The 27,969-nt window shown below is 34.6% G+C and overlaps 1 protein-coding gene across 18 annotated transcripts in view; it reads right to left on the bottom strand.

The window, feature by feature from the left end:
• HECTD1 (HECT domain E3 ubiquitin protein ligase 1) overlaps positions 1 to 27,969 on the bottom strand; it is a 76,879-nt gene that overhangs the window by 11,058 nt on the left and 37,852 nt on the right. For 4 of the 18 annotated variants that reach the window (XM_086363715.1, XM_086363723.1, XM_086363716.1 and 1 more), the window contains exons 16-30: positions 26,781 to 26,915; positions 26,115 to 26,261; positions 25,178 to 25,272; positions 23,890 to 23,995; positions 22,026 to 22,160; positions 21,372 to 21,511; positions 20,768 to 21,091; positions 19,669 to 19,835; positions 19,404 to 19,580; positions 15,518 to 16,354; positions 14,605 to 14,826; positions 8,811 to 8,944; positions 7,843 to 7,965; positions 4,009 to 4,165; positions 261 to 483 (exon numbers count right to left, since the gene is read on the bottom strand). In XM_086363715.1, coding sequence (XP_086219841.1) covers positions 261 to 483; positions 4,009 to 4,165; positions 7,843 to 7,965; positions 8,811 to 8,944; positions 14,605 to 14,826; positions 15,518 to 16,354; positions 19,404 to 19,580; positions 19,669 to 19,835; positions 20,768 to 21,091; positions 21,372 to 21,511; positions 22,026 to 22,160; positions 23,890 to 23,995; positions 25,178 to 25,272; positions 26,115 to 26,261; positions 26,781 to 26,915 — 3,122 coding nt within the window. The remainder of the gene's footprint in view (positions 1 to 260; positions 484 to 4,008; positions 4,166 to 7,842; positions 7,966 to 8,810; positions 8,945 to 14,604; positions 14,827 to 15,517; positions 16,355 to 19,403; positions 19,581 to 19,668; positions 19,836 to 20,767; positions 21,092 to 21,371; positions 21,512 to 22,025; positions 22,161 to 23,889; positions 23,996 to 25,177; positions 25,273 to 26,114; positions 26,262 to 26,780; positions 26,916 to 27,969) is intronic. The other 14 variants (XM_086363719.1, XM_086363726.1, XM_086363720.1 and 11 more) reach the window with 5 other exon arrangements.

Genomic DNA, 27,969 nt, shown 5'->3' with positions numbered 1-27,969 from the left:
AACGTAGAAAATATTTACTATTTCATACACAATCCTGGTCAAAGAGTTCAACAATCATGAAATAAGGAATTAGTCTAAAGTTCCTTCCAGTTGTAAACATTAACCTTTATAGATCAGGAGTCAGAAATGTTCTTATCTATTCCTATAAACTGAGAGAACTTAATCTTTTCTGTTCTTATAATACAAAATATAGAAAATATAATACTTGGCTTATATACTATGAAAATATCTACTTAAAATATTAAATCAAAATTTCTTACGTGTATGTTGGCTCCCAAATACGCCTAAGTTTATCTGATTTCACATTGCCATTACATGACAACTGAAGCAATTTCTGTACATAGTAAAAGATGGTTGATCTGAAATTAGTGAGTGGTAATTCAACTTCACGAGTTGTTCCAAGACCTGTTACTTTTAAAGTGAGGGCTAATCGAGGTGATGGAGTACATTCAACTTCTTCCAAAAGCTCTGAATGAGGTGTTCCTAAAAATACAGAAGATGTGAAGAACATTAAAACAAGCAGTCCAGAAAGAGGACTGTGCCATCAGGAGACAGGTCACATGAAATCTCAGCCCTTCTGACATGGACAAGGTAAAGAGATCAGCTACTTAAGATTCTCTTGGTTTCAATTTTTTTTTTTTTTAATTTGAAGAATATACCTATGCTACTTAAAGGGTTCTAGAGTAGAATTTATGCATATGATATGATCTCTTATTTTTATTATGATATACATACAACTGTTAGTATTTCAGAAAATTTTATTTTTATAAATGAGAAAACTCTAAAATTATTAATAATCTTACATCCAGAGAAAATCACATACTCAGTTAAAGACCTGTCAACTTTTTAGGTATACTGAATGAGTGTATTATGAAGTACATACACAGAAAGACAATTAGGTTCACAATTATTTAGTGATGTACTCTCTTTTTAAATCTCAAGAATCTTTTCCTCATATCAAGATACAGTGTTATAAGGTATTATTTTATTCACTGCATGACATTCCATTGTACTTTAACTGAAACAATTCCATTCTCAAAACATAATGAAGGTCATTTCCAAGTTTTTAAAAATACTTCTTTAATCACCTGTGTATAAAGTGAATACTTCTATAACACCAATTTGTAGCAGTAAAAATATGCAATACATTGCTAAAGAGCTCTATCGAAAATTTGTACCTATTTGTACTCTGAGTAGATTTTCCTATTTGAGACATCTTTATTCATACTCTTTCTCACCATCATACTACGTCATTTACCACACGTTATACTATCAAGTGTACTTACTTTCACATTTAACTTAAGTATCTTTCTATCAAGTAAAAAGTACAGTCCACACTAACATCTAAGTTTTCTTGAAGGATAATATATTGATTGCAGTAGCTGACATTTATTGAGACACACATCACGTACCACGCTAGGCACTTTCTATATTTTACCTCATTTAATCCTTTTAATTATATGGTCAAACAAGGACTACTGTTTTCCCCAGATAACAGATGAGGAAAGTCAGGCTTGCACAGGGTAAGGATTTGCCGAGTATATTAGTTTCCTATTGCTGCTGTAACAAATGACCACAAACTGAGTGGTTTAAAACAACACAAATGTATTATAATTCTAGAGGTAAGAAATCTAAAATGGGCCGGCAAGGCTTTGTTTCTTTTGGAGGCTCCAGGGAAGAATCCATTTCCTTGCTTTTTCTAGCATCCAGAAGCTTCCCATTTTCCTTGGCTAATGGCCCCTCAACAGTATAATTGCTGCTTTCTGACTTTGACCCTCCTGTTGCTCTCTTATGAGGACACTTGTGATTACATTGGGCTCATCCGAAAATCAGGATAATTTCCCCATCTCAAGATTCTTAATCACATCTCCAAAGTCTTTTCTCATGTTTAAGTGACATATTCACAAATTCTAGAGGTTAGGACCTATACAGCTTTCGGGGTGGAGGCAGGAGGGCAGTGGAGTGCATGGGGCCATTAGTGTGCCTGGTGCTGCTGCTAAGTCACTTCAGTCGTGTCCGACTCTGTGCGACCCCAGAGACGGCAGCCCACCAGGATCCCCTGTCCCTGGGATTCTCCAGGCAAGAACACTGGAGTGGGTTGCCATTTCCTTCTCCAATGCATGAAAGTGAAAAGTCAAAGTGAAGACGCTCAGTCGTGTCCGACTCCTAGCGACCCCATGGACTTCAGCCCACTGGGCTCCTCCATCCATGGGATTTTCCAGGCAAGAGTACTGGAGTGGGGTGCCATTGCCTTCTCCGTTAGTGTGCCTACCACATCCAAAATAGAGTTGTAAGACATGGAGCTACCACTCAGGCTGACTGACTCCAGAGGCCATAAGTAAAACCACTACATAGCTTTTCAAAGAAAAGCTGAATGGGAGTAACGTTTAACAATTTTATTTTTTTTTGTTTGTTTTTTAATGATTTTATTTATGGTTGTGCACGGTCTTCATGCTGCGTGGGCTTTTCTCTAGTTGTGGCTCCTCTTGTTGCGGAGCATGGGCTCTGGTGCCCACAGACCTCAGTTCTGTGGCTCCCGGGCTCGAGAGCCCCGGCCTAGTGGCTGTGATGCATGGGCTCAGCTGCTCTGCCACGTGTGGCCTTCCCAGACCAGGGGTGGAACTCACGTCCCCTGCTTTGGCAGGGGGGTGATTCTTTACCACTGAGCCGCCAGGAAAGCCCTCAGGCGTATTTTAGACTAGTTTTCCACGCTCCTATCTGGTGAGAGAGGCCTGGGAGCCAGGAGTCCTCAGCCACAGTGCTGGCTCTGCCATCAAAAGCTCTGGGGCCTCTAGCGAGCGCCTGCCCCTCCCTCAGTGTCTGACTCTTTGCCCACCAGGTTCCTCTGTCCATGGGATTTCCCAGGCAAGATTACTGGAGTGGGTTGCCGTTTCCGTCTCCACGTTTAACAATTTTAATCCAGTAGAAAACAGAATACAAACTATCTACCTTTAAATGAGGCCTTACTTTAAAATTTATACAACTGTAAAACAGTGTATTTTCAAAATACTCTAATTTATAAGTCAAGACATAGAGGCAACCTAAATGTCTAACAACAGATGAATGGATAAAGAAGAGGTGATGTGTATATATATACACACACACACACAATGAACTAGAAATACATAAAATTATTAATAAATCAATATTCATCAATTATTGATATATTTATAAAATATTTATTTATTAATAAATACTGGTAATTTATTATCAATAAAAAAGAATTAAATAACACCATTTGCAGCAACATGGATGAACCTAGATATGAACATACTATGTTAGAGAAAGACAAATAAGTGAAATAAGTCAGAGAAAGACAAATACCATATGATATCACTTAAATGTGTAACCTAAAATATGATACAAATGAACTTATTTATGAAACAAACAGATTCATAGATACAGAAAACAAATTTATAATTATCAAATGGGAAAGGCAGTGGGGGAGGGATAAATTAGGAGACTGGGATTAACACATATAAACTACTATATATAAAATAAATAAAATCCTACTGTATAGCACAGGGAACTATATTCAACATCCTGTAATTAGCCATAATGCAAAAAATATGAAAAAGAGTACATATATGTATAACTGAATCACTTTCCTATACAACAAAAAATAACATTGTAAAGCAACTATACTTCAATAAAAAATAAAATATAATCAATGCTATGTGGTGCTCCAAATGGGAAGGAAATCCAAAAAAGAGGACATATGTATATGTGTAGCTGATTCACTTTGCTGTACAGCAGAAACTAACACAGCAGTGAAAAGCAATTTTATTCCAATAAAAATTGAAAAAATAAAATACTGTATTTTGTTCCTTTTTAAAAAAAAAAGCTGTATTTTTTAAGGATTTGTGGCTGATATATAGTTTTTCCTGAAACCTGTTATTTATAATCTGCATATACAAGTAGTATCTTAACTTTTTAAACTATATAGTACTTAACTACTTAATCTGGAATCTATTAAAATTAAATCACAAAAGATAAAATATCTTATACCTGGGGGTGGAATTTCTAGATCAGTTGTCTGCTGGACATTAGTTCGACCAGGTCTAGGATCAAAAGCAGGAACCAAAGCTGAAAACTGCCGCTTGAGCACGTAATCATCGTCCCATGTTCTCCGGCGGCCCCCCTTAGTTTCGTACTCTTCCTCTTCCTATAAAGATAAAATTCCATGTACAGATAAACATTATAAAAGTCTTCATTATTGCAACAATGGTATGCTATCTATAAAATAAGGTATATGTTGAGTACTTCTCTCTATAGGTATTTTATAGTCTTATTCAGCCATATTTCTTAAGCACAAAATGAGCCAACACAAACATGTATAGATATATACACATTTCTTAATGATTTATCAAAAGTAAGTAGGTTTTGGGGAAAATGTTTATAAACAGAGGTTTTATGAATTGTATCTAACAGCTTCTTTAAAGTTCTCAAAAATACTGGAAAAGACAAATGAAATCATAAGAAGCCTTACGCTTTTGTAAATCAGACCTATTAACACTTTTGACAATAAAGTACACGTGAATATTTTCTTTAAAAAAAAAAAAAAAGCACCTTTACTGGTGGTTGCACAAATTTACATATGTGATAAAATGATAAAGAACCATACACAAACACTGGGTCGATGTAACCACTGGAAGAAACTGACAAAAGGCACACAAGACTTTTCAGTCTCTGCAACTCATTGTGAACATATAATTATTTCTAAATAATTTAATTACACACTAAACAGATACAGCGCTTGAAGCTGATTTAAATCACTTTGGGGCAAATAGTTCAAACAAGTTCTACAAAGTATTGATTTATCAAATGATGAGTTCCTAGGGATTCACTGCAATATTTCTTTCTACTTCTACTTTCTACTTCTAGCATGTTTAAAAATTTCCATAATACAAGTTTTTTTAAGGAACATTTTTCTCCTCTTCTTTGCTTTTATTAATTTTATCAACAAAATATTCAATGAATTATAAATATTATAAATGTCTGATATAATAATTTTTAAACAATAGTTATGTAAATACTTACATGTACATATTTAGCCCCCTCATAACACTTAATTGAGATGAACCATTACAGGAGATCAAACTGACATTTGATAGGTCTGAAACCAGTTTTATCTGGGATCTAAAACTTCTACGTGTGATCTTTAGTAATCACTTCATCTGAAAACTGGGACTAATGATAACTTAAAAGGGTTGTTGAATGCACTGAATTAGTTACTATACATAAGCAGTATCTAGCACATAATTAAAGATAAATAAATGTTAGCTAATAGGCTAATACTTCTGTTTCTCTACTGTGAAAACTACAAATCTTAGAAAATAGCTATTAACCATGCTGTAAAGAGCAATACTGCATAGGAACCTGGAATGTTAGGTCCATGAATCAAGGCAAATTGGAAGTGATCAAACAGGAAATGGCAGGAGTGAATGTCGACATTTTAGGAATCAGCGAACTAAAATGGACTGGAATGGGTGAATTTAACGCAGATGACCATTATATCTACTACTGTGGGCAAGAATCCCTTAGAAGAAATGAAGTATCACAGTCAACAAGAGTCCAAAATGCAGTACTTGGATGCAGTCTCAAAAATGACAGAATGATCTTGGTTTGTTTCCAAGGCAAACCATTCAATATCAAGGTAATCCAAGTCTATGCCCCGACCAGTAATGCTGAAGAAGCTGAAGTTGAACAGTTCTATGAAGACCTACAAGACCTTCTAGAATTAAAACCCCAAATAGATGTCCTTTTCATTATAGGGGACTGGACTGCAAAAGTAGAAAGTCAAGAAACACCTGGAGTAACAGGCAAATTTGGCCTTGGAGTACAGAATGAAGCAGGGCAAAGGCTAATAGAATGGGAAAGACTAGAGATCTCTTCAAGAAAATTAGAGATATCAAGGGAACATTTCATGCAAAGATGGGCTCAATAAAGGACAGAAATGCTATTGACCTAACAGAAGCAGAAGATATTAAGAAGAGGTGGCAAGAATACACAGAAGAACTATACAAAAAAGATCTTCATGACTCAGATAATCAAGATGGTGCGATCACTCACCTAGAACCAGACATCCTGGAATGTGAAGTCAAGTGGGCCTTAGGAAGCATCACTACGAACAAAACTAGTGGAGGTGATGGAATTCCAGTTGAGCTATTTCAAATCCTACAAGATGATGCTGTGAAAGTGCTGCACTCAATATGCCAGCAAATTTGGAAAACTCAGCAGTGACCACAGGACTGGAAAAGGTCAGTTGTCATTCCAATCCCTAAGAAAGGCAACGCCAAAGAGTGCTCTAACTACCACACAGTTGCACTCATCTCACATGCTAGCAAATGCTCAAAATTCGCCAAGCCAGGTTTCAACGATACATAAACCGTGAACTTCCAGATGTTCAAGCTGGTTTTAGAAAGGGCAGAGGAACCAGAAATCAATTTGCCAACATCTGCTAGATCATCGAAAAAGCAGAATTCCAGAAAAACATCTATTTCTGCTTTATTGACTATGCCAAAGCCTTTGACTGTGTGGATCACAATGAACTGTGGAAAATCCTTCAAGAGATGGGAATACCAGACCACCTGACCTACCTCCTGAGAAATCTGTATGCAGGTCAGGAAGCAACAGTTAGAACTGGACATGGAACAACAGACTGGTTCCGAATAGGAAAAGGAGTACATCAAGGCTGTATATTGTCACCCTGTTTATTTCGCTTATATGCAGAGTACATCATGAGAAACCCTGGGCTGGATGAACCACAGGCTGGAATCAAAATTGCTGGGAGAAATATCAGTAACCTCAGATATGCAGATGACCCCACCCTTAGGGCAAAAAGTGAAAAAGAACTGAAGAGCCTCTTGATGAAAGTGAAATAGGAGAGTGAAAAAATTGGCTGAAAGCTCAACATTCAGAAAACGAGGATCACGGCATCCAGTCCCATCACTTCATGGCAAATAGATGGACAAACAGTGGAAACAGTGGCAGACTTTATTTTTTGGGCTCCAAAATCACTGCAGATGGTGACTGCAGCCATGAAATTAAAAGACGCTTACTCCTTGGAAGGAAAGTTATGACCAACTAGATAGCATATTAAAAAGCAGAGACATTACTTTGCCAACGAAGGTTCATCTACTCAAGGCTATGATTTTTCCAGTAGTCAGGATGTGAGAGTTGGACTATAAAGAAAGCTGAGTGCCAAAGAATTGATGCTTTGAACTGTGGTTTTGGAGAAGACTCTTGAGAGTCCCTTGGACTAGAGGGAGAGTCAACCAGTCCATCCGAAAGGAAATCAGTTCTGAATGTTCATTGGAAGGACTGATGCTGAAGCTGAAACCCCAATACCTTGGCAACATGATGCGATGAGCTGACTCATCTGAAAAGACCCTGATGCTAGGAAAGATTGAAGGCAAGAGAAGAAGGGGATGACAAAGGATGAGATGGTTGGATGGCATCACCAACTCAATGGACATGAGTCTGAGTAAACTCCAGGAGTTGGTGATGGACAGGGAGGCCTGGCGTGCTGCAGTCCATGAGGTTGCAAAGAGTCGGACATGACTGAGTAACTGAACTGATTTTAATATATGTTTACTACCACAAAAAGGCCAAGGAGGGTGTCTCAAGTAAAAAAAAAAACCTGTCTGCATTACGGGAGAGCAATCATGGACTCTACCTAGTATATGGAACCCAAGTAGATGGGCAAGTATCCTTCTGTTAACTCTGGTTGCTTCCTGGACTCACCGTGCCCCCTCTGTAGATTCTCCTAGACATTTCAGTCAGTGCTTTACTGTGGAAGGAAAAAACTCCACTGTAGGAAGGCAGACATGAAGATATTACCTGCTCCCCAATAGGTCGGCTCCCTGCTCCAGCTGGGACCTGTGGTAGCTGTGAGGTGACAGCATGGTGTGTTACATCAGAGCGGGAGCCAGCTCGGCGCTGTAGGGACGGACGTCTCAGAATCTGATACGGGAAATGGAAAGAGACGTGTCTAATTACGTGACTCATATATATCCCTCTTCAGCCTTGACCTGAACTATAAATCTATGTTATCAAAACTGTCATTAGAGAACTTCATTAGCCATTTATAGAAAAGTTTTAAATTAATCATACATCATATACTAACATTCAGAAGAAACGTGCCCATGCTCTATATATTTTCCAAGAAAGGTATACAAAAGCATTTCTTGGAAGTTCTCTACCCACTAAAACCCAACTTAGGAAAAAATGCTTTAATCGTCTAACATTTTATAAAAGGAAATTAAAATTATACATGAAGCTAAAATAAAAGGCATTTTCAAGCAAAAGTTCAATTTTAAGACAATCATAGTTAACAAACACTACAGGTTCTGGATCATACTGCCTAAGCTTGGGTCCTACTTCCTACTTAACTCTGATTAATTTGAGCAAATTATGTTTTCTATGTCTCTATCTCATAGGTCTGCGTAAAGACTCATGAGATAATACAGATACTGTCTGCAAAACAGTAGATACCAGAAAATTCTAAGTATAGCTTTTTTTTTTTTTGTCCATGCCACATGGCATGTAGGATCTTAGTTTTCCAACCAGGGATCAAACCTGGGTCCCCTATCTTAACCGCTGAATTGCCAGAGGAGGTCCTGAAAATTGTATTATTTAGGATTACTGCAGTTCTTCACATTTTTAAACCTGTAAAAACATCAGCACATCTTTCACACTGGTGCTCTATTTTCTTGCTTCAAAGTTTGACTAGAATGTTGCTTTTCTTTTCTTCATTTCAATTATCAACAACCTATCTTAGTGAAGAAAATGGGGGACTCTCTCTCTACCATAACCTCCTCGTATTCTTGGTCCTCCTGATTGTCATCTTCATTTTCATCATCTTCCTCGTCTGGCTCTGGCAAGTCCTCATCGTCATCTAGCTCAGCTAACAGAGTACTGGCACGGCAGCTATCAAGGAAATCTAGAAAACAAAACCAACAATCTTCCTCTTAACACAAGTGACCAAGCCTACCAGAGTACCTTTGTGAATCTGTTTTATAACACACAGGTAAAACTCAAAGGTTCAGGTATAAAGCCACATTTAGTGATGCCACTCTTCTTCTGCCACTACACACGAAGGATGAGTAACAGCAGCAAACAGTCCCAAGCATGGCAGAAAACGACATGGGATAAAGGATGGTAATAAACTAAATCCGTATCCACAAAATCATTTTTCAAAAAGGTCAACAATATGGGATATGTTAAAAAATAAAAGCAGCCCTATCACATTCTCTGTATAAGTCAGTGGAAACACAATGGTGGAAAGAGAACACTTTGGAATCATTAGCTGTGTCAACACGTATCTGTTTGAGTGCCTACTATGTGCCAAGAATTGCAATAGGCACTAGGTATAGGCTGTGAAAAAAGCTAAGCGCCGAAGAATTGATGCTTTTGAACTGTGGTGTTGGAGAAGACTCTTTAGAGTCCCTTGGACTGCAAGGAGATCCAACCAGTCCATCCTAATGGAGACCAGTCCTGGGTGTTCACTGGAAGGACTGATGCTAAAGCTGAAACTCCAATACTTTGGCCTCCTCATGTGAAGAGTTGACTCATTGGAAAAGACCCTGATGCTGGGAGGGATTGGGGGCAGGAGGAGAAGGGGATGACAGAGGATGAGATGGCTGGAAGGAATCACCGACTCGATGGACATGAATTTGAGTGAACTCCGGGAGTTGGTGATGGACAGGGAGGCCTGGCGTGCTGTGATTCATGGGGTCACAAACAGTCGGACACGATTGAGTGACTGAACTGTTGACTGAACTGAACTGATACATAGTTGTAAACAAGATAGACATGGTATGAACCCCCATGGAGCTTACAGGGGAGACAGACATTTAAAAAGTAAACAAATATATAAACTGTGTGGGAATTCCCTGGTGGTCCAGTGGCTAAAACTCTGTGCTCAAGATACAGGGGGGCTGGGTTTGATCCCTGGTCAGGGAATTAATTCCCACGTGCCACAACTAAGACTCTGCTGCTGCTAAGTCACTTCAGTCGTGTCTGACTCTGTGTGACCCCAGAGATGGCAGCCCACCAGGCTTCCCCGTCCCTGGGATTCTCCAGGCAAGAACACTGGAGTGGGTTGCCATTTCCTTGTCCAATGCATGAAAGTGAAAAGTGAAAGTGAAGTTGCTCAGTCGTGTCTGACTCTAGCGACCCCATGGATTGCAGCCTACCAGGCTCCTCCGTCCATGGGGTTTTCCAGGCAAAAGTACTGGAGTGGGGTGCCATTGCCTTCTCCGAACCAAGACTCTATGCAGCCAAATAAATAAAAACAAATATTTAAATATATATATATATATATATATATATAAACTGTGAAAGAGAAAAGAACAGAATTTAAGTTGATCAGAAAGAATTGAATTTATCTATGTGACTGGAGAGACTGCTTAATGATAATGACTACTTAAAGATAATGCCTATTTACTATGGAATGATGTTAGGTACAGCTTTATATATCATCCAAATTACCTAGCGCATAAAAAATAAACTTTAATCCCTTTTGTCTGCCTCCTTGTTAGGCTCTCTCCCCTCCATCCTTCAGTGAAGATTAGGTCAAATTTACACTGCCCTACATAATGAAGGTGTTGAGAAGCTGTTCTCCATAGGAACTGAAAATAAAAAGAGGAATATGGGGAGGGAGGAGGGAGGAGGGTTCAGGATGGGGAACACATGTATATGTGGCGGATTCATTTTGATATTTGGCAAAACTAATACAATTGTGTAAAGTTTAAAAATAAAATTTAAAAAAAAAAAAAAAGAGGAATAATGGGACTAAAACAGGAGTTTTTTATTGGCTCTGGAATTAAAAAAAAAAAAAAACTTCTATGGATAAGAAGGCAGTATATACATTACAAAAAAATATCCAAAAAACAATTTGTAATTATTTAGTAGGAATTTGCATTTACAGGTTCCTGAACCAAATACAATTTTTTATGTCTAATTATACAAGACTAAAAATTCAATGCCTTTTACTATGACTTGCCATTGCTTATAAGACACATAATGATCTCAGAATATTCACAGCTAAATTGGCAACATTTTTTCCTTATTGACATAAAATAATCTTATAATTAATAGCATCTTAAATTTGATGAAATATATTACCCCTAACCTTTTGGCTCAGCAGTAAAAGAATCCGCCTGCAATGCAGGAGACACGGGTTCAACTCTTGGGTCAGAAAGATCCCTTGGGGAAGGAAATGGCAACCCACTCTAGTATTCTAGGCTAGGAATTTCCATGGACAAAGGAGCTTGGCAGGCTACAATCCATGGAGGTGGCAAAAGAGTCAGACACAACTTAGTGACTAGACAACAAACATGTAAAGTGCCATCCTGCATTTTTGGTAATGGTTCTCATGAATATTATGCGGCAGTACACAAAATAAATTCCACTTTTAGGTTTATTTCTTAAAGGAAAAAATATGTAGGTATATAAATTCCATTTTTCATGTGTTACAATTCACTGAAGTCAGTGGTTTTACTCATCTTCCCTTTCTTATCCTAGTATAAGGATATTACATAAGGCTTCCCTCGTGGCTCAGATGTTAAAGAATCTGCCTGCAATGTAGGAGACATGAGTTTGATCCCTGGGCTGGGATGATCCCCTGAAGAAGGGAATGGCTACCAACTCCAGTATTCTTGCCTAGAGAATTCCATGGACAGAGGAGCCTGGCAGGCTACAGTCCATAGGGTCGCAAAGAGGCGAACAAAACTGACTAACATTTTCACTTTACAAGGATAATATATATATATTTTAAAAAGCTCCTTATTTCACACATTTGATTATATCACACAATCAAATCATGTCCCTCTAAACATAACACAGTGAAAGTTTGCATATATAGAAATTATTTTGTAATGCAGATCTTACTCTGATCCTTCATACAACAGCACTGTCAAAGAGTCCTCCAGTTTTAGAAATGCAGAAAAGGAAATTTTAATCACCAAAGAATAATTTTTAAAAGGCAGTCAGTTTGCCCTGCGGAGAAGGCAATGGCACTCCACTCCAGTACTCTTGCCTGGAAACTCCCATGGACGTAGGAGCCTGGTAGGCTGCAGTCCATGGGGTCACTAAGGGTCGGACACAACTGAGCGACTTCACTTTCACTTTTCACTTTCATGCACTGGAGAAGGAAATGGCAACCCACTCCAGTGTTCTTGCCTGGAGAATCCCAGGGACGGGGGAGCCTGGTGGGCTGCCGTCTATGGGGTCACACAGAGTTGGACACGACTGAAGCGACTTAGCAGCAGCAGCAGTAGCCCTGACTCCTCAATATTCTTTCCCATTAGTATACCTATAACTTTCTTAACCTTCACATGATTTATTAACAGAACTAAAGCTTAAAGTTAACACAGTAATAGGGAGAAGCAGAAGGCCTCCATGAGGAAAACCAAAGTAGAAATGCTTATCTGGTGAATTTACGATACTTTGGTATAACTATTATCATCATTTTACTACATACTTATTTAACATATAAAGTGGAAACAGAAATATAATGCTTTTCCTAAAATCATAGATCATCAGATCCAGTTGGTAGCTTGGAATACAAGAGACCACATTCTCAAAAAAATGAAAACATATTAAAATGATGCATACACAAGATAGTACTTAATATATCTTCATATAAACTTTTTATATTTGAAATTAACAAAAGTAATTTTGAAAAAAGAACAGGTGATCAAGGATTGTGATAAAGGGTATTCTAAAACAATAATGATGGGAATACAACCTTTTTGGAAGGAAATTCAACAATTACTCCTTTAGGAATTTACCCTAAGAAAAATACACAAAAATACAAAGGATGCTCACTCGTAACAATGCTGATGGTAATGAAAAACTGTAACTTAAATATCCAATCAATATTAAATAATGATCATACAAACAGGAATATCTGGCAGCCATTCTATGTTGTAGAAACTCACTGAACTATATTAAAATATTTTTACAGTGTACTCAGTGAAAAGAGCTGTCCAGAAAGGATAGAATTCCTTTTTTCTTAAAGAACAGATATATCAAATGATATGTATCAAATGACAACAATGGTAGGGACTAGATGATTTTTATTTGTTTCAATATTTCCCTTCTATAAAAAATTTTACCGTCCTAATTAGAAACATTTTAATTGAATCATTGACTACATACCACAGTTACATTCAATAATGTAACTATAAAACCTAAGCAAGAACTAATTCATCTGAATATTTCAAATGTCACCTAAATAAAGAATAATTTTCAGAAGACTTTGATAACTGTTGTGATACAGTGGTTTATAATAAAATTTGGTCATCTCTGTTCAATACACTGAGTTTTCTTAAACTCTTGGTATTTCCTAAGAGCAATAGAGATGTCATTTGTTATTTATAACTCGAGTTGTTTTAATGAGGAGACTTTTAGAAAGCCCTTAGGTAATTGAAGGATGGGGCTGGTTGTTAGTGGAACCAACCACAATCAGAGGACTAGAACTTTCATCTCGTCCCTTAGACCTCCAGGGAGAGGAGCTGGAGACTGGTGGCCATACCACCAATGGCTGGTAATTTAATCACTGGTGCTTAAATCATGAAGTCTCCAAAAAATAAAAGCCCTGAAAGGCTGGGGGTTCAGAAAGCTTCCAGGCTGGTAGACATGAACACAATGACAGGCCAGGATGGCTCCTGAACTCCATGGGGATGCCAGGTCCTGTGCTTAGCACCTCCCGGGCTTTACCCTGTGCCTCTCTTCCATCTGCCTGTTCCTGAGTTATATATTCTTCTCTTCTTTTTTGGCCGGATCAAGTATCTTATGGGATCTTGTTCTCAATCCAGGGATGGAACCCTGGCCCCCTGGCAGTGGTAGCATAGAGTCCTAACCATTGGACTACCAGAGTATCCCCTATATATCCTTTTTATAAAAAACCAGTAACCTAGTACATAAAATGTTTTTCTGAGCCCTGTGAGCCACTCCAGCAAATTAATCTAACCCAAAGAGGGGGTTGTGGAAACTTCCAGTTTACAGCCAGTCAGTGAGAAGCACAGATAACAATCTGAATTTGTGATTAGTGACTAAAGGGGCAAAGGTGAGGGGTGGGCAGTGTTGGAGATCTGAGACTTTAAGCTGTGGAATCTGATACGATCTCCAGGTAAGCAGGTAGTGTCAGAATTGTGGGAAAGCTTTACACACACTTGGTGGTCAGAGGTGCAGAAGTGAAGCTGTCTGTGAGCAGGGTGCTGAAAGTACACAAGACACACAGGAGTATTTTTCCTTACATTACAATGTACAGACAATTATTAATTTACAAAGCTCATTAATCTATCACACTTCTTTTCTTATAAAGATGTCAAATTATTACGGTTCTTCTAATAAAACTTCACTAGTGACAAAAAAGCCAAGAAAAGGATGACACACAGAAGTTCCTAGATGTCTATTTACAACCAGATAATTTAACAGTTCTTCATATCACTTTGAGTTTTTTCATCACATATAAAGCTGCCATATTTATAAGAGAGAATCATCCTTTTCTAATCAAAAATTTAGAACACCCCAGGAGAAAAATGTGATAAAAACATCACCACATAAATATCAATATTTGATACTGTAACTTACCATATAAGGAATATTCTGCTTCCTGACCTGTGTCACTCTCACTGGAGGTTGATGTGAGGCTGGTGGTTAAAGTATTACTTAAAGACTGACCAACTGATAAAACTGTTGTTGCTGTAGCTACATTGCTGCTGCTAGTAACACTGGATGTTGACATAGTCACTGTCGATGTAGTACCGGGTGTGGTCAAATTAGGGAAACTCTGAGCACCCATAAGAGGAGAAGCTAAGGATAAAAATGAAGCAAATTAGTACAAAAAAGGGAGGATTGTGTAAACCTTAGAAAAACTACATTGTATATTTAGAAAAAATAATGCGGTCATGAAACACTGATTATTAAAAGGCTGAAAAGCAACAACTTTGGGAACCCAACTGAAATCCAACTAGAAGTTCTTGTTTTTATAGTATTATTATTTTTTAGAATGTTAAGCCTAGCTTTTAAAATAAGTGAAGCAGGCACTGAAATTACTCCCAATGGTATTTTCCAAGGGAATTACTTTGACCCATTGGTAGCTTTAATTAGAATTTAAAACTTTCATAAGCTAGTATCAATTCAGGACCTAAGTAAAAGTTATGCCAGTATTACGCTCCGATTTCAGCTGACTCTGATGATAGTTAATAGCCATCTATTTCCTCTTGTAATTAACAATCAGAGGAGTGAAAAACAGAAACGTGTTATTTTATTCTTCAGAATTAGAATAAGAGGTTCTTTATCAGGTCCTGATCAGAATTCTTAAAATGTCACAATTCTACAGAACTTAACCTTGTATTCCTGAAGTGCTAAACGTGACACAGTCGTATATAACAGGGTTTAATGATCTGGTTAAAGACTAGAGCCAGAATCCACTAAACAAATCCTACTTTGCATCCCTCAGAGTGGAAAAAGCATTGGGTTCTATAAGGAAAAGCTCACTTACTTGCTGTGCTCATCACATTCCTCCCCAAAGTATTAGTGTTGTTATCACTGCTGCTTCGGCTTAGATTCATGTTGTTGGTGGCGTTAGTCCGTGCTATGTTTGCCACTCTCCTTACAAAACTCTCCAAGCTAGATGTTTCTCTTGAGGACAGGTTAGGTACACTTGCACTAGAGCTCATAGGGGCCCCGGCAGCCAACAAAGAACTCACTGACAGTCTGTTACTTGCTGAAGAGCTAAGGGGCCGTTGCGAAGCTGCTTCTTTATTAGTTAACTCAGATACTGAACTAACATCAGGAGAACTAACACTAACAATTCCCATGGATATTGCACTAGACTCCCCAGGAGTACGAGCAGAACTATCAGGGCCTAACTTTCTTTCAGCATTTTCACTTCCCGTTTCCGCTGTTAAGGTGCTGGTACTTGCACTGGAAGATGACCCTACTTCTGTTTGAGGGACGTTTTCAGCAGATGAAAGAACAACAATTGGTTCATGGACATCAGCTCCTGAAACTATACTGTGTTCCATTACAATTTCTGATCTCCGTTCCGTTTTGGTCGAACCCAAGCTGATGTCGCTGCTACTGGCCACGCTACACACAGAACTGCTGCTTCCTTTTCTACTTGAGGAGCCTGCAGCAGCAGATGTCTTGTCTGGACAGTTGTTTTTCACCAAGCTGCTCCATGATTGCGTTGTGCCTGAAACAGTGGATGAAACAGGTTTGGGTGATGCCACTGTATCAGGGTCGTACCCTGGTGCAAGCTTGAGGTCAAATTTTCCTTCTGCGCCCATACGGTAAGAGTTTGAGCCACCAGCATCCCAGGTGACATCAATCCAGCCTGGAAAGGGACAGGAGTTTGTGAGACCCAGCAGAAAGCAGATAGGAGCGTGTCAGACAGTAGCTCCACAATATGGGATCAGCTTTTCATCAGTGCTGTACTTCTCTGAATTTCTAGTCATCTAAGGTCTGCCAACTAAAATTGAATCCTTCTGTTTCTCTTATTTCTGAATTCTTTGTTAATATCTAAAAACAACATAAGGGTCACGTTTATAACTACTGGAGTATCTTTCAAGGGGAAGAACCGTTAAAAATCGTAAAAAAGATGGATAAAAATGGTAAACTATTGCAACTTCAGCAAGTATACATGAAATCTAAGTAAAAGCTTTTTTAGTTGCTAAATATGATCATGTGGTCAAATGTTTATAGAAAAAGTGCTGGCTTAACCATTAATTTCTAAGTTTGGGCTAAATCCTGTAATTGACGGACAAAATGTTCATTTATCACTGTAGAAATTCTAGGCCACTAGCTCAAATAACACTAAGTTAGCATTTCGGTTGTGTTCTCAAAGTTCAGTGGTTACTTGGTTCTCTTATGATTAAAATTAATAAATTTGAATAAGCACAAAATTCTAAAACCAAAATTTTAAAAGTATGCTAAGCTCTTTTATTAGATAGAACCTATATGATAAAGCTAACAACATGAAAAGGACTAATGAGCATAATATTAAACCTATATTTACTTATACTTGGAAAAAAATACTTCTTTTTTAAAAATGGAATTAATTTCCAAAAACAAAATAAACTGCCTATTAGAAATAAAATTAGTATAAATTTTACAATCTCATTTTAGTGTTATAAGCTAATTACTTCAGGGAAAAAAAAGCACATAAAAATAGTCTTTAAAAACTTTAAAAGTACTTTACCCACACACACACACACACACATACTCTCATGCATACATGCACACACACATGCCAAGTTCATACATGTTTACAATGAAACTCAGAGGGGTTTAAGTAATATTAAATTACCTGTGGGGATTATCTGCATACAAGTTGTTTGAGAGGAAACTGACTGCCCCAAATCTACATAATCTAGTTTAGATGAGATTTCAATTGCCTCAATTTATCCTGTATGCTGAATTAACCTCTGAAGAATCAACTTTTAACTATCTCTTCTGCAACATGGAAAAGTGTGAGAAAAGGAAAAGTTCAAAAGCATACCCCAATCCCGAATTAAAATTACATTTGTATCATATTAACTGGTCCCAAAATATACTGATAACTTATTTCATAGCACATGTCAAAATCTGTAACTGTATGTTTTATCTGTTTTACCAGAAAGCATGGGATCGTACTTTTTTGTTGACCACTGCGTATCTGAAGTCTAATAGAGTACCTTTACATAATAGGCACTCATATTTGTGTGATAAATTAAAAAATGGATATTCCTACAAACACAAATGTTCTTTAGAAAGGGAAGAGATTTGACACAGCGTAGAAAAATAACTAATAAATGTAAACCATTCAATTATGCTTCAGAATAATTTAAACACTCCCATCAGTGTTTAAACTGATCACTGACAGGAACTCAGAAAGGGTACATATCCAAAACTAGATATTTACAAAACTCTGAAGTCCTCTTTAGATAAAAAGAGTTAACAACTAGCCATTAATAAAAATGGTAAGCTTAAGTATTTGAAAGCTAAGAATTCTCTATGACGTTAACAGTTTTAAGGTATGGCTTTTCTGCATTTGTCAGATAAGCAAAAATAAGCCTTTCTTATATGCTAAATTCTGAAATTAAGATTCCAATTTTCCTATATAGTTGCTTCACTTGACTCCAAACCAAGAAAAACACACAGTGCTTATATATCCCTAAATGGCTCACACATTTAAAAGTCAAACATTTTAGGGGAAATAGACTATTAACTAAGTATCATTAAGATGTGCAAAAACAAGAACATTGGAAATTTCTGAATTGAACTATTATTATTCAAGTATTATTATTTTTTATGCATTTTGGCAGCTGCATACATGCTCATTCACTATAAACCTGCTATGATGATAATCTGAAATTAGGGTACAACTAAACAGAAATGCATTTTGTAATGTAATTTCAGGGGCAGAATTTTAAATGTAGTAAAATTTAGTAAATGTAGAATTTACTACATTTTAAATGTAGTAAAATGTAGAATTTTAAATGTTTTTTTTTTAAAGCAAAAAGAGTTTAAGTAAACAGATGCTTTTATCACATAGTTAAGATATCAAATTGTTAGTCATTCTCTTCAGCATTGTCACTTTTATTATCTTTTGGTGTAAATTGACAATATGAACATTTTATTTTTTAAATGGTAGGCAAAATTCGTAAGAACCACCACTGGTTAGGCAAATTATCCACTAATAAATGAGCCTTTTAGGTTATAAGAAAAAAATCTAGCCACTATAGTTCCTTCTGGGAGTTAATAGCATAAAGTGGGTATGAACTTCCTTAAAATCTACAGAATCAAAAGTTAAAATGAACTGGATTTTAGAAAATATTGCTTATGGAACACGAAAGTTTAATATCCCAAAGAAAAACTGGTAGACTGAGAAACATTTTGAAATATAATTAACTAATAAATGAAAATGCTACAATTTTTGTTCTGTACTTTACTGAAAAGTGTTTAACTTAAAAACACTAATGCTTTTTCTTCTATATGACTTATAATTGAACAAAAAAATTTTGCCTGATTTTTGTGAGGCCAACAAGATAAAGAAAAGCATAAGAAATTAAGATCAATGGAAACTTATGAATAATAAACTAAAAAAAAGATACAAAAGGAGCAGAAAAATATGTCTTTTAGGGTATTCACCTTATACTAACTTATTCATAAAAATTACTTCAAATTATTAGCAGTAAGTTTTGAGTCAAAACCTAAGAATTAAAAACTTTTCCACTATCTAAGTAAATGATTTTTCCATTTTAACATAAAACCAATAGATGGGTTTTTCTTATTATTCCTGGAACATTTATTCAATTTATAAACTACCTCAAAATAACAAAAGAAAAATATTTTGTGATGTAAATACTCAATTTCTACATTACAAACGCTAAGCACCTACTCACCATTATGCAGTTCTCCTGTGACCGTGCCTTCTCCCTGTGGGCTGCCATCCTGATCACGCCATTTCCAATCAAGGCCTCTGATCACACGAGCCCCTGGAACCATGTACTTCAGTACCTGGGAGCGAACTAGACGTCTCTGTCGTCTAAGATTAGCTTCTGCTTCCTTAGCTGCTTTTCCTGTAACGTAGAAATTAGAGAAATACAGTCAAAGTCACCTTCTATAATTGTTTTAATAAGTTAGAAAAACCTACTGTTCTCTCTTTACCTAGCTGATCTTCACATACTCCATTTACAGTGCCATAAAGTTCAAATCCAGATAGTGAGAGATAGTGGGTCTGTCCACTTGCATTCTTTCCCATCTGTTTAATTCTCACATGTCGCCACCCTTGTTTCTCATCCTTTGGTGGATCAAGAGGCCAGGTGGCTGTTGACCTGTGAATTTTAGGGAAAATATTACATACGAAAAATATGCTTAAGGTAGCAAAGATCTTTTTTACATAATAGAAAATTATGTGAAAAATAAAGTAACTTTCACGTTCAGCCAACAGTTTGTTACACAAAATTCAAGAAATCAAAGAAGAAAAATAGCAGTTAAGAAAATGAAAAATGAAATGTTAAATGTATATGATTAATTTGACTCATAACTCTAAAAGATTTATAATTAATAAAATCCAAAGAAATAAGAAATTTTATGAGTAACAAATGTCTTTATGATAAAAAAGATATTTAAATTTTGCAAAATTTTAAATGAGATATTAAAACAGCAACTTTAAAGCTTGAAAATATTACCTATTAATCATGTTAAGAAGCTCCCTCCATACATCAAATACACAAAATAATTTAATCTACACTCTACCTACTCCTCAAAATGTGCCACAATATACAATTAAACAGTATTAGAACTAAATTTTTTAGAAACATAATGCTGACTTTATGCCTGTAAAAAAACATATATATGATCAATATATAAAATTTAGGAAAACAGATACATAAAATAAGACAGATCAATAGTCACTGTTAATTTGTCAAACATTCACATACATTGTGTGAATAAATGGATAGTTTAGTTAAAAAGTTAATTCTTTTTTTTGCTTTTATCAGTGTGCTATATACACATATATACAGCTATGTATCAACTTCTTTTTAAATAAGTTCAGCTTCTACTAAAGTTTAAAGAATTTGATTGCTTTCATAAAGTCATTTTTCAAAGTTTTAACACCTAAATTATAGTATCAAGTGGTATTTTTAGCAAGAAAATCTTGTTTCAGGATCTCATAAAATAGAGAGCTCTAAAAGGATACAGTTATGAAAATAAACAAAGCTCTTTACTGAGTTTTCCAATTTACAAAGACTCCTCAACTAACCCTGGTTCATTGAGACTGCAGTCATCAACATGGGTATACAAAGAAGTCCAGTTCTGTCCATCTTTGGATACCTGGAAAACCCAATTTCTCAGTGCAGACCTTCCATAACCACGAGCATGACGAAGTGTATATGCTGATGGTATCACCCAAAGACCCAGATCTATGGCAAACCAGGCATTCTTATCATCATTGCTATGACAATTTAAAGCTGAATTGTCACGACTCAGTATGTCTTCTAAGCGGCCATAAGGTAGATTTCGTCCTTCTGATGATGTTACTACTACAAGTCCATAAGCAGCTGGATTAACCCATTCATATGCAGTTCTACATAAAAACAAAGAAAATACTCTTAAACAGTGTTAACAGTTAACACTTTTTATAACTGCATTTGTTCAGACTACTTTTCCACATAAAATTATATTAAGAAAAATTCTATATTTAATAATTTAAGCAACTTTTCTTCATAAAAGAAAAATTTGGACGGTCTTAAATTTAACCTAAAAGATGAAATTCCTAGAACGACAGAATATTCAGGGTGGTTTCTACTACCTAAATCTCTTTTCCAGGTGAATATTTTCAATCTACATTAAACAGAGTGACTTACTTGGCATTTGTTCCAATCCAGTAAATGATTCCATTTTCATCAAAATCATGCTGGTGTCGAAATATAAAATTTTGGCCTTCTCTTAATTTTCGAACAAAAACAAATGAAGATCGGTCAAAATCGTACCACTGCTTTGCTACCTAACCAAAGAAAATATGGAAGACACCTTAATGATGATATTTTGAAGTTCACTGCCCACTTTGTAACTAACCCTTTAATGTGATTTTTTAAAATAATCAATATTCATTAAAAAATACTTGAAAAAGAAAAATAACTAGAAAATTCCCTAACCACAGCACCCCACTATTAATACCAGAGAGTATTTCTTTAGTCTATTATTTCAACAGACAGAGTAAAACAAAGTCTCAATAACTGTACAAAAACATTTTTCTCTTATCAGTCTGTATATTATGATAGCCAAATAATAGTCAAACTAATTGAAATAATTACCAAATTGATATTCCTTTACTTATTAGCATTAAGTTTTTGCTCATTGTTTTAGTAGAACAAATAACTATAATAGACATCTTTATGAAGAAATCATTTATAGTCTAAACATTATTTTCTAAAATGGAATTCCCAAATCACTTTTCTAAAGGGCTAAACCACAGCAAAAAAAGCTTATTTCACACCATGTGCTTGCTAGAAACTCACCATTTTTAAGAGATACTGTTCCAGAGATTCCACTGTAGCTAAGGGTTCCATCTTCAACATTCTGCCAGTCCTGTCTATTAATGCAGTTTCACCAGGTGCGCGTTCCAACCGGAATCTTAACCTTCTTGTAAGTATCTACACAGAAATGATTAAAATGCTTCAGGGAACACTGTGCTTTTATCTTAACATTTTGAAAATGAGAAATGTTACATAACACAGCAATTGAGATTAATAAAGTATAGCCATAAAGGGAGTTAACAGTATCTGTTTCCTACTATATGTTTTAAAGAGGTTCACTGAATAAGTAATATTTTCAAGAAACAAACTACTTATCTCTAAACAACTTCAAACATACATGGTTTAAATAAAATTATTATAAATCACTTAACAGATTAACAGAAATATCACAGCCTTAACTAATAACTTGCAATTTTCCAAGTAAGTTATAAAAAGCAGCTAATTAACTTATGCTATTAAAGTGAGAATATATTAAATAATCTGTGGCTAATAAACTGAAAAAATGACATTTTAATAGCTTCCAATCCAATGTTTCAGTAAATAAAACAAGTATGTGCTTCATTTCTGCATAAATTTTAACTAATTTCTATAGCTACAGAATTAAACATTTATATGTACATTTGGGGAGCATTTTAGACTACAAGATTAACAGAGGGCACATCCCTAGTTTTCCTGTCTTTGTATCTTGCACAGTCTCCTGAAATGATATACATACAATAAAAGATGCTGATGGTCCTATGATTGTATAAGTATAAGCTGGGAAATCTCCAGTCTTTGAGACTATTTCTATCTCATTCATCTATCAAAGATAAAACCTTTAAAATAATAGACAAAAATCCCCTTGTTCCTCTATAATGTTCTGTTTGAAGTAAAGCAAAAAGTAGACCTCTACAACTTATTTAATATATGTACCATGTCAGATATAGTAACAATACTATAACTCTCTGAACAAGCTTTCTAGTCTGGAAATCTAGTGCCTTTGGTAACACTAATGGGTTCTTGAGGGAACGCTAAGTTTTTTGAACTGAGTAGGCATTGTTAGTGCAAATATAGTTTTTTAGTCACTTATTAAAGGCTGTATCTAAAAGAAACTATTTGATGCAGAGAAATGCAAAAAAGGTCAAATAAAGCAAAACTCAAGCCCAAATAACCTGTAAGTAAATACTAAAGTAACCTACAGAAAAGGTAAAGATCTGTTTTGGGATATTAGCAGTAAGAATATTTGTTTTTTTGTTCATATTGGGATACTAGATGCTAACATAAGGATAATTTAATGAATTAATAAGAAAGACAACCAAATAATATTTAAGAAGAAAACAGGCTTTTTATGAAACCATGTGATAATGGCAGATTTCCAAAAGAATCAATAGAAACAGCTAAGGAAGGCCATCTCTACTCAGTGACATACAGAAAACAAGAAAAAAAAAAAACGTGCCTGAAACATTTTCACATTTTCTTACATGCTGAGTTACACAGAGATGAAGGGACTTAATTCATAAATAGATGGGACTTAACTCTAGAACAAAAGGATTTTCTTTTTTGTTTTCCAACTGAGAGTGTCATTTTCCACTTATGATCTATTAAATATGATTTACTACTAACAATAAACATTGAAATACCAATACATTCAAGAGTCATTAAAAAGAACAATCAAAAGGCACTGAGGGTTGAAGAATTTAACTATTAAGCAAGCATTAAACAATGATTTATCACAATTTGTTTAGACAATCACAATCTTTCTTTAATAAAATATAACATTTTTTGTTTTGTTTTGTTTTGTTTTAAGAAAAGTAAGACTGCTTCTAAATGCATTTAGCAATAACAGCAATTGCATTTTCATGGTTACCTGGAGGTTATAAGTGGATCCTGGTGTATCATACAAATGGAGAGGTAGACGTTCAATAGACTCTAGTACAGCTATTAACTTTCGGATTAATGCAACAGCTGGTCGGCTAGGAAAACAAGTAATTGTTAAGAACTTCCACATAAGTTCAAACTAAAGTTCATACAGGATCTGCAATAGCCAACCTCATACAGACCCCTACTTTCTGTATTAATGCAAAGTGAAGTCTAGTTTTGCATTAGACTATAACTGAGTAAACAAAGATAAACTCATAACTCAATTTCTTTACTTACTGAACTATTTCATTTTTCATATGAAACTTTCACAACTGCATTCAAAGTAATGCATAATTTAACGTGCATTTTATTTTTTAAAGTTTAAACAATTTTATTATATAATATTGATACATATAACAGAATATATAAAGCAATGAAGTTTGGAAAATGATAGTATTGTTAGCAAGGCAACATTGGTAAAATATTTCTGGAAAATAACATGACAAGTTATATCAAGAAGTTTTCAAAATTCATCAACTCACTAAAACTATTTAAAGCAATTTATATAAAAAGACATTTCCACCAAGACAAGTATATTTCAGTATTAGCAATAATTTGCAAAGAGTTAGTATGTTTAATAGACTAATGTTTCAATAAACGATTATATGTCCATATAATATAATACACACTCATTTAAAATGGTATTTAAAATTAATGGAATTGAATTTCATTTATTATTTTAAAAATTCAATCACATTCAAAAGTAAATAAAATCATAAAATGAACCTTTATCAACTCACAACCCAGCTCAATAGTTACATATTAATGGCCAATTGATTTCTAGCTATATCCCCAATCATTTCTCCCCTTTCCATGTATTTTGAAGAAAATGTCAAGGCATTTCACCCAGAAATACTCTTGAGTATGTACCTCTACAGAAGAAGTTTTAAAAAATAAAATCGTATCATCACCACACCTAAAAGGAATGAATACTTACTACTTAATATCATCAAATATATAATCAGTGTTTAGATGTCCAGTTGTATCTTAAAGATTATCTAATTTAAATAAGTGGTCAGTTGCATTCACAGAAGACATGGATATTTTTCTTTTATTCCATTAGATTAAAAAATACTTTTTAAAAATCTTTCCTTTTTATATATTTATAAGTTACTCTTGTACTGAATAAAAAAGTTCCTATTTTGTATATGAACACTATAATAGACCATTTCAAAGGAAACCTATCAACTTACAAACACTTCAAACATGAAATTAGAAAAAATCTGGGGACTTACCTTTCATCATCTTCATTTTCACTAAAGGCTGTTTTAAAAACATTTATTCTTTCTACCAGTTGACTACAATCTTGTTTCATATCTAAATCCATGCTCTTAAAAAAAAAAAAAAAGTTTTATGGCTGATATTGAAATTAATAAAAAAATACCAAATATGAATATTAATATACATTACAAAATTATCAATGCAATCTAAGGGAAATCATTATTTTCTTTCAATTAAAATTTTTTATTATATGACCAGTAGATCATAGCTAATATCTTCAATGTTAAAATGGATAGCAATTACATTCCTTTCCTCAAAGTGTATACAAGCTACTTTCAGATTATTTATGAACATTTTACATTTTAACAGTACTATTTACATTAATTAGTATTAGAAAAAATGACTGGTATATCAAAACAATGACTTCATAGACATTATTAAGTCATATAAAGTGATGATATATCAAGATAATTTTAATAAAGGAAAAAATTTTATCACAATAAAGAGATATTAACAAAGACTAAACTGAAGGGACACATAAGGCTACTGGTAAATATTGATACCTGTCAAATATTCACATGAACTTCCTAAACTGTCACTGCTCATAACTTAATCTTATCCAAATATTTTAGGTATTTAAAAAGGCCTACAGACTAACTCTATTTTACAAAAGTTATGAGGAAATCAGAGCAGTAAATAATGTTAAAGCGTTTTTTTTTTTTCAAACAAATCTTGAATAAATTATAATCAGGCAACTAAAAAAAATCCAAACTCAATTGTTTAATTCAACTGGCTCAAACTACTGATAAAACTTAATGGCTGGAGAAATTATAGATGTTAACGTTTACTACAGTTTTTAATACTCCTTGATAAAATAAAGTAAACCTTGTTCTGTCAAAAGTGTAGCTACAAATAATTTTCTAATTATACACTTCATTCTGTACTACTTACATTGTTTAAAACAGTAAGAAGCGCTTGCACCAAGCCACTACTGCACATCTCATATGGTGAAATTGTGTTTTCATCCTTCAAAAGTACAATCAGATTTTCTAAAGCTGTCTTCATTAAATCTCTCCAAGTGTTCTCACTCTCAATACACTAAAAGAAAAAAGAAATTTTAAATAAGGATGATGAAAAAACCCAATAGGTCTTAATATACTTAATTTATCAGAACATCAATTACTATGAAATTAGACATTAAACAAGATTAAGAAATTCAAATTATTAATGCAAATTTTCTCTACCAGACTTGGCAATCTCTTTTGTAAAGGGCTGATTATAAATATCTTAGGCTTCACAGGCCACGTATCTTGGTCACACCTGTTTAATTCTGTCATTGTAGCCACTATAGCAGTTACAGACAATGGGAAATAAATGAGTGTGGCTGTGTGCAATAAAACTACTATGGAAAAACAATTTTACACATTCATATAATTTTCAGAAATCATGAAATGTTGTTATTATTTTTGGTACGTGTTCAACCATTTAGAAATAAAACCATACAAAATTTAACCCACGGGTGATAATTTGCTGACTCCCTAATCAACATCCGAATAGTAAGGATAAAGAAGAAAAATTAAGATCACTGCGTGTCATAAAATCTACAGGATAACATACTTGTCTATTTGTATGAAGTTCCCAAGATGACTCTAACTGAGTTGCTATGTTTCTGAGGGTTACCACTACTCCACGAGGCATGCTTTCAACAGCTTTAAAGTGGTCGTCATATAAATCTCGAGCCATAGTTCGTACCTACCAAAATAAAAATAGTAAATGTGAACTTTTACTACAATTAATAATTTTACCAAATCTTCCTTTTAAATATATAACCTTTAAAGTTAAAATGTTTGGCTAGTTTCAAGATCCAAAAAATGTTACTACTTCTATCCATGTACATCAAAAAGATTTAATGGTTAAAAAACCACTCTAGCAGATTTTAGGCAACTCAAAGAACATATAATTTTAATTTTTGGTTATTCAAACTTTATGTTCATATACTAAATAGAAGCTTATTTCATTTAAATAAAATTAAAGCTATAAAAGGTACCTCTGCTCTTTTTTAACAATCTGTTTGATAGTGAACCAATTAGAAAATACAAATAAGCAAAAATAAAAGGAGAGAAAAAAGAAAAGAAAATTAAGCCATCTATAATTCCATCAACTGAAGTTGAACCTTTTAACATTCCAGGGTATATTTTAACTTGATATGTCTTTCTTCTATTTACATTATATTATTCACACAAAATATGATGCTCATGTATTTATATATTACATCAAGAGCAAGAATGACTATTGTCAGTTTGGGCACTAATTACCCCTCATTTAAATTAAAGTAATATTATTTGAGAAAGGAACCCACACATGTCCAAGGCTTGGGTCTGATGAAATTTTGTACATAACACTGTTTTTATGATTTATTACTATTTCATTTATATCACAAACTAACCTAGCATAGCTCTAATGTTAATAGAAAAAATTTTGCTCTCTACATGAATTAATAATATGTTACTATTCTATTTTAGTATGCCTCTCAGAATTAAAAGGTAAGTAAGTTCTGAATATCAGGCAACAGTGAAGAAACTATTCCTTTATAAACAGTATTAAGAAATAAAAACAGGTTAAAACTGTGTGTATACAAAATTATTTTTTATATTTTATCTACTACTTTATAATAAAATTATTTTTACCTAAAGTTAGTATATTTTGATAGATACAGCTTTCACACACACAAGAATAACCACATGATCACTGAGTTACTACTGATTTCAAGAAATTGAATGAATAATTGTATTTTTTTTAAGAAAAT

This window comes from Bos grunniens, chromosome 21 (assembly GCF_055505025.1).
Source record: "Bos grunniens cultivar Pamir isolate PY7600 chromosome 21, Bosgru_T2T1.0, whole genome shotgun sequence".
NCBI lineage: Eukaryota > Metazoa > Chordata > Mammalia > Artiodactyla > Bovidae > Bos > Bos grunniens.
The sequence above is the reverse complement of the archived record's forward strand: the minus strand, read 5'-3'. Positions and strand labels throughout refer to the sequence as shown.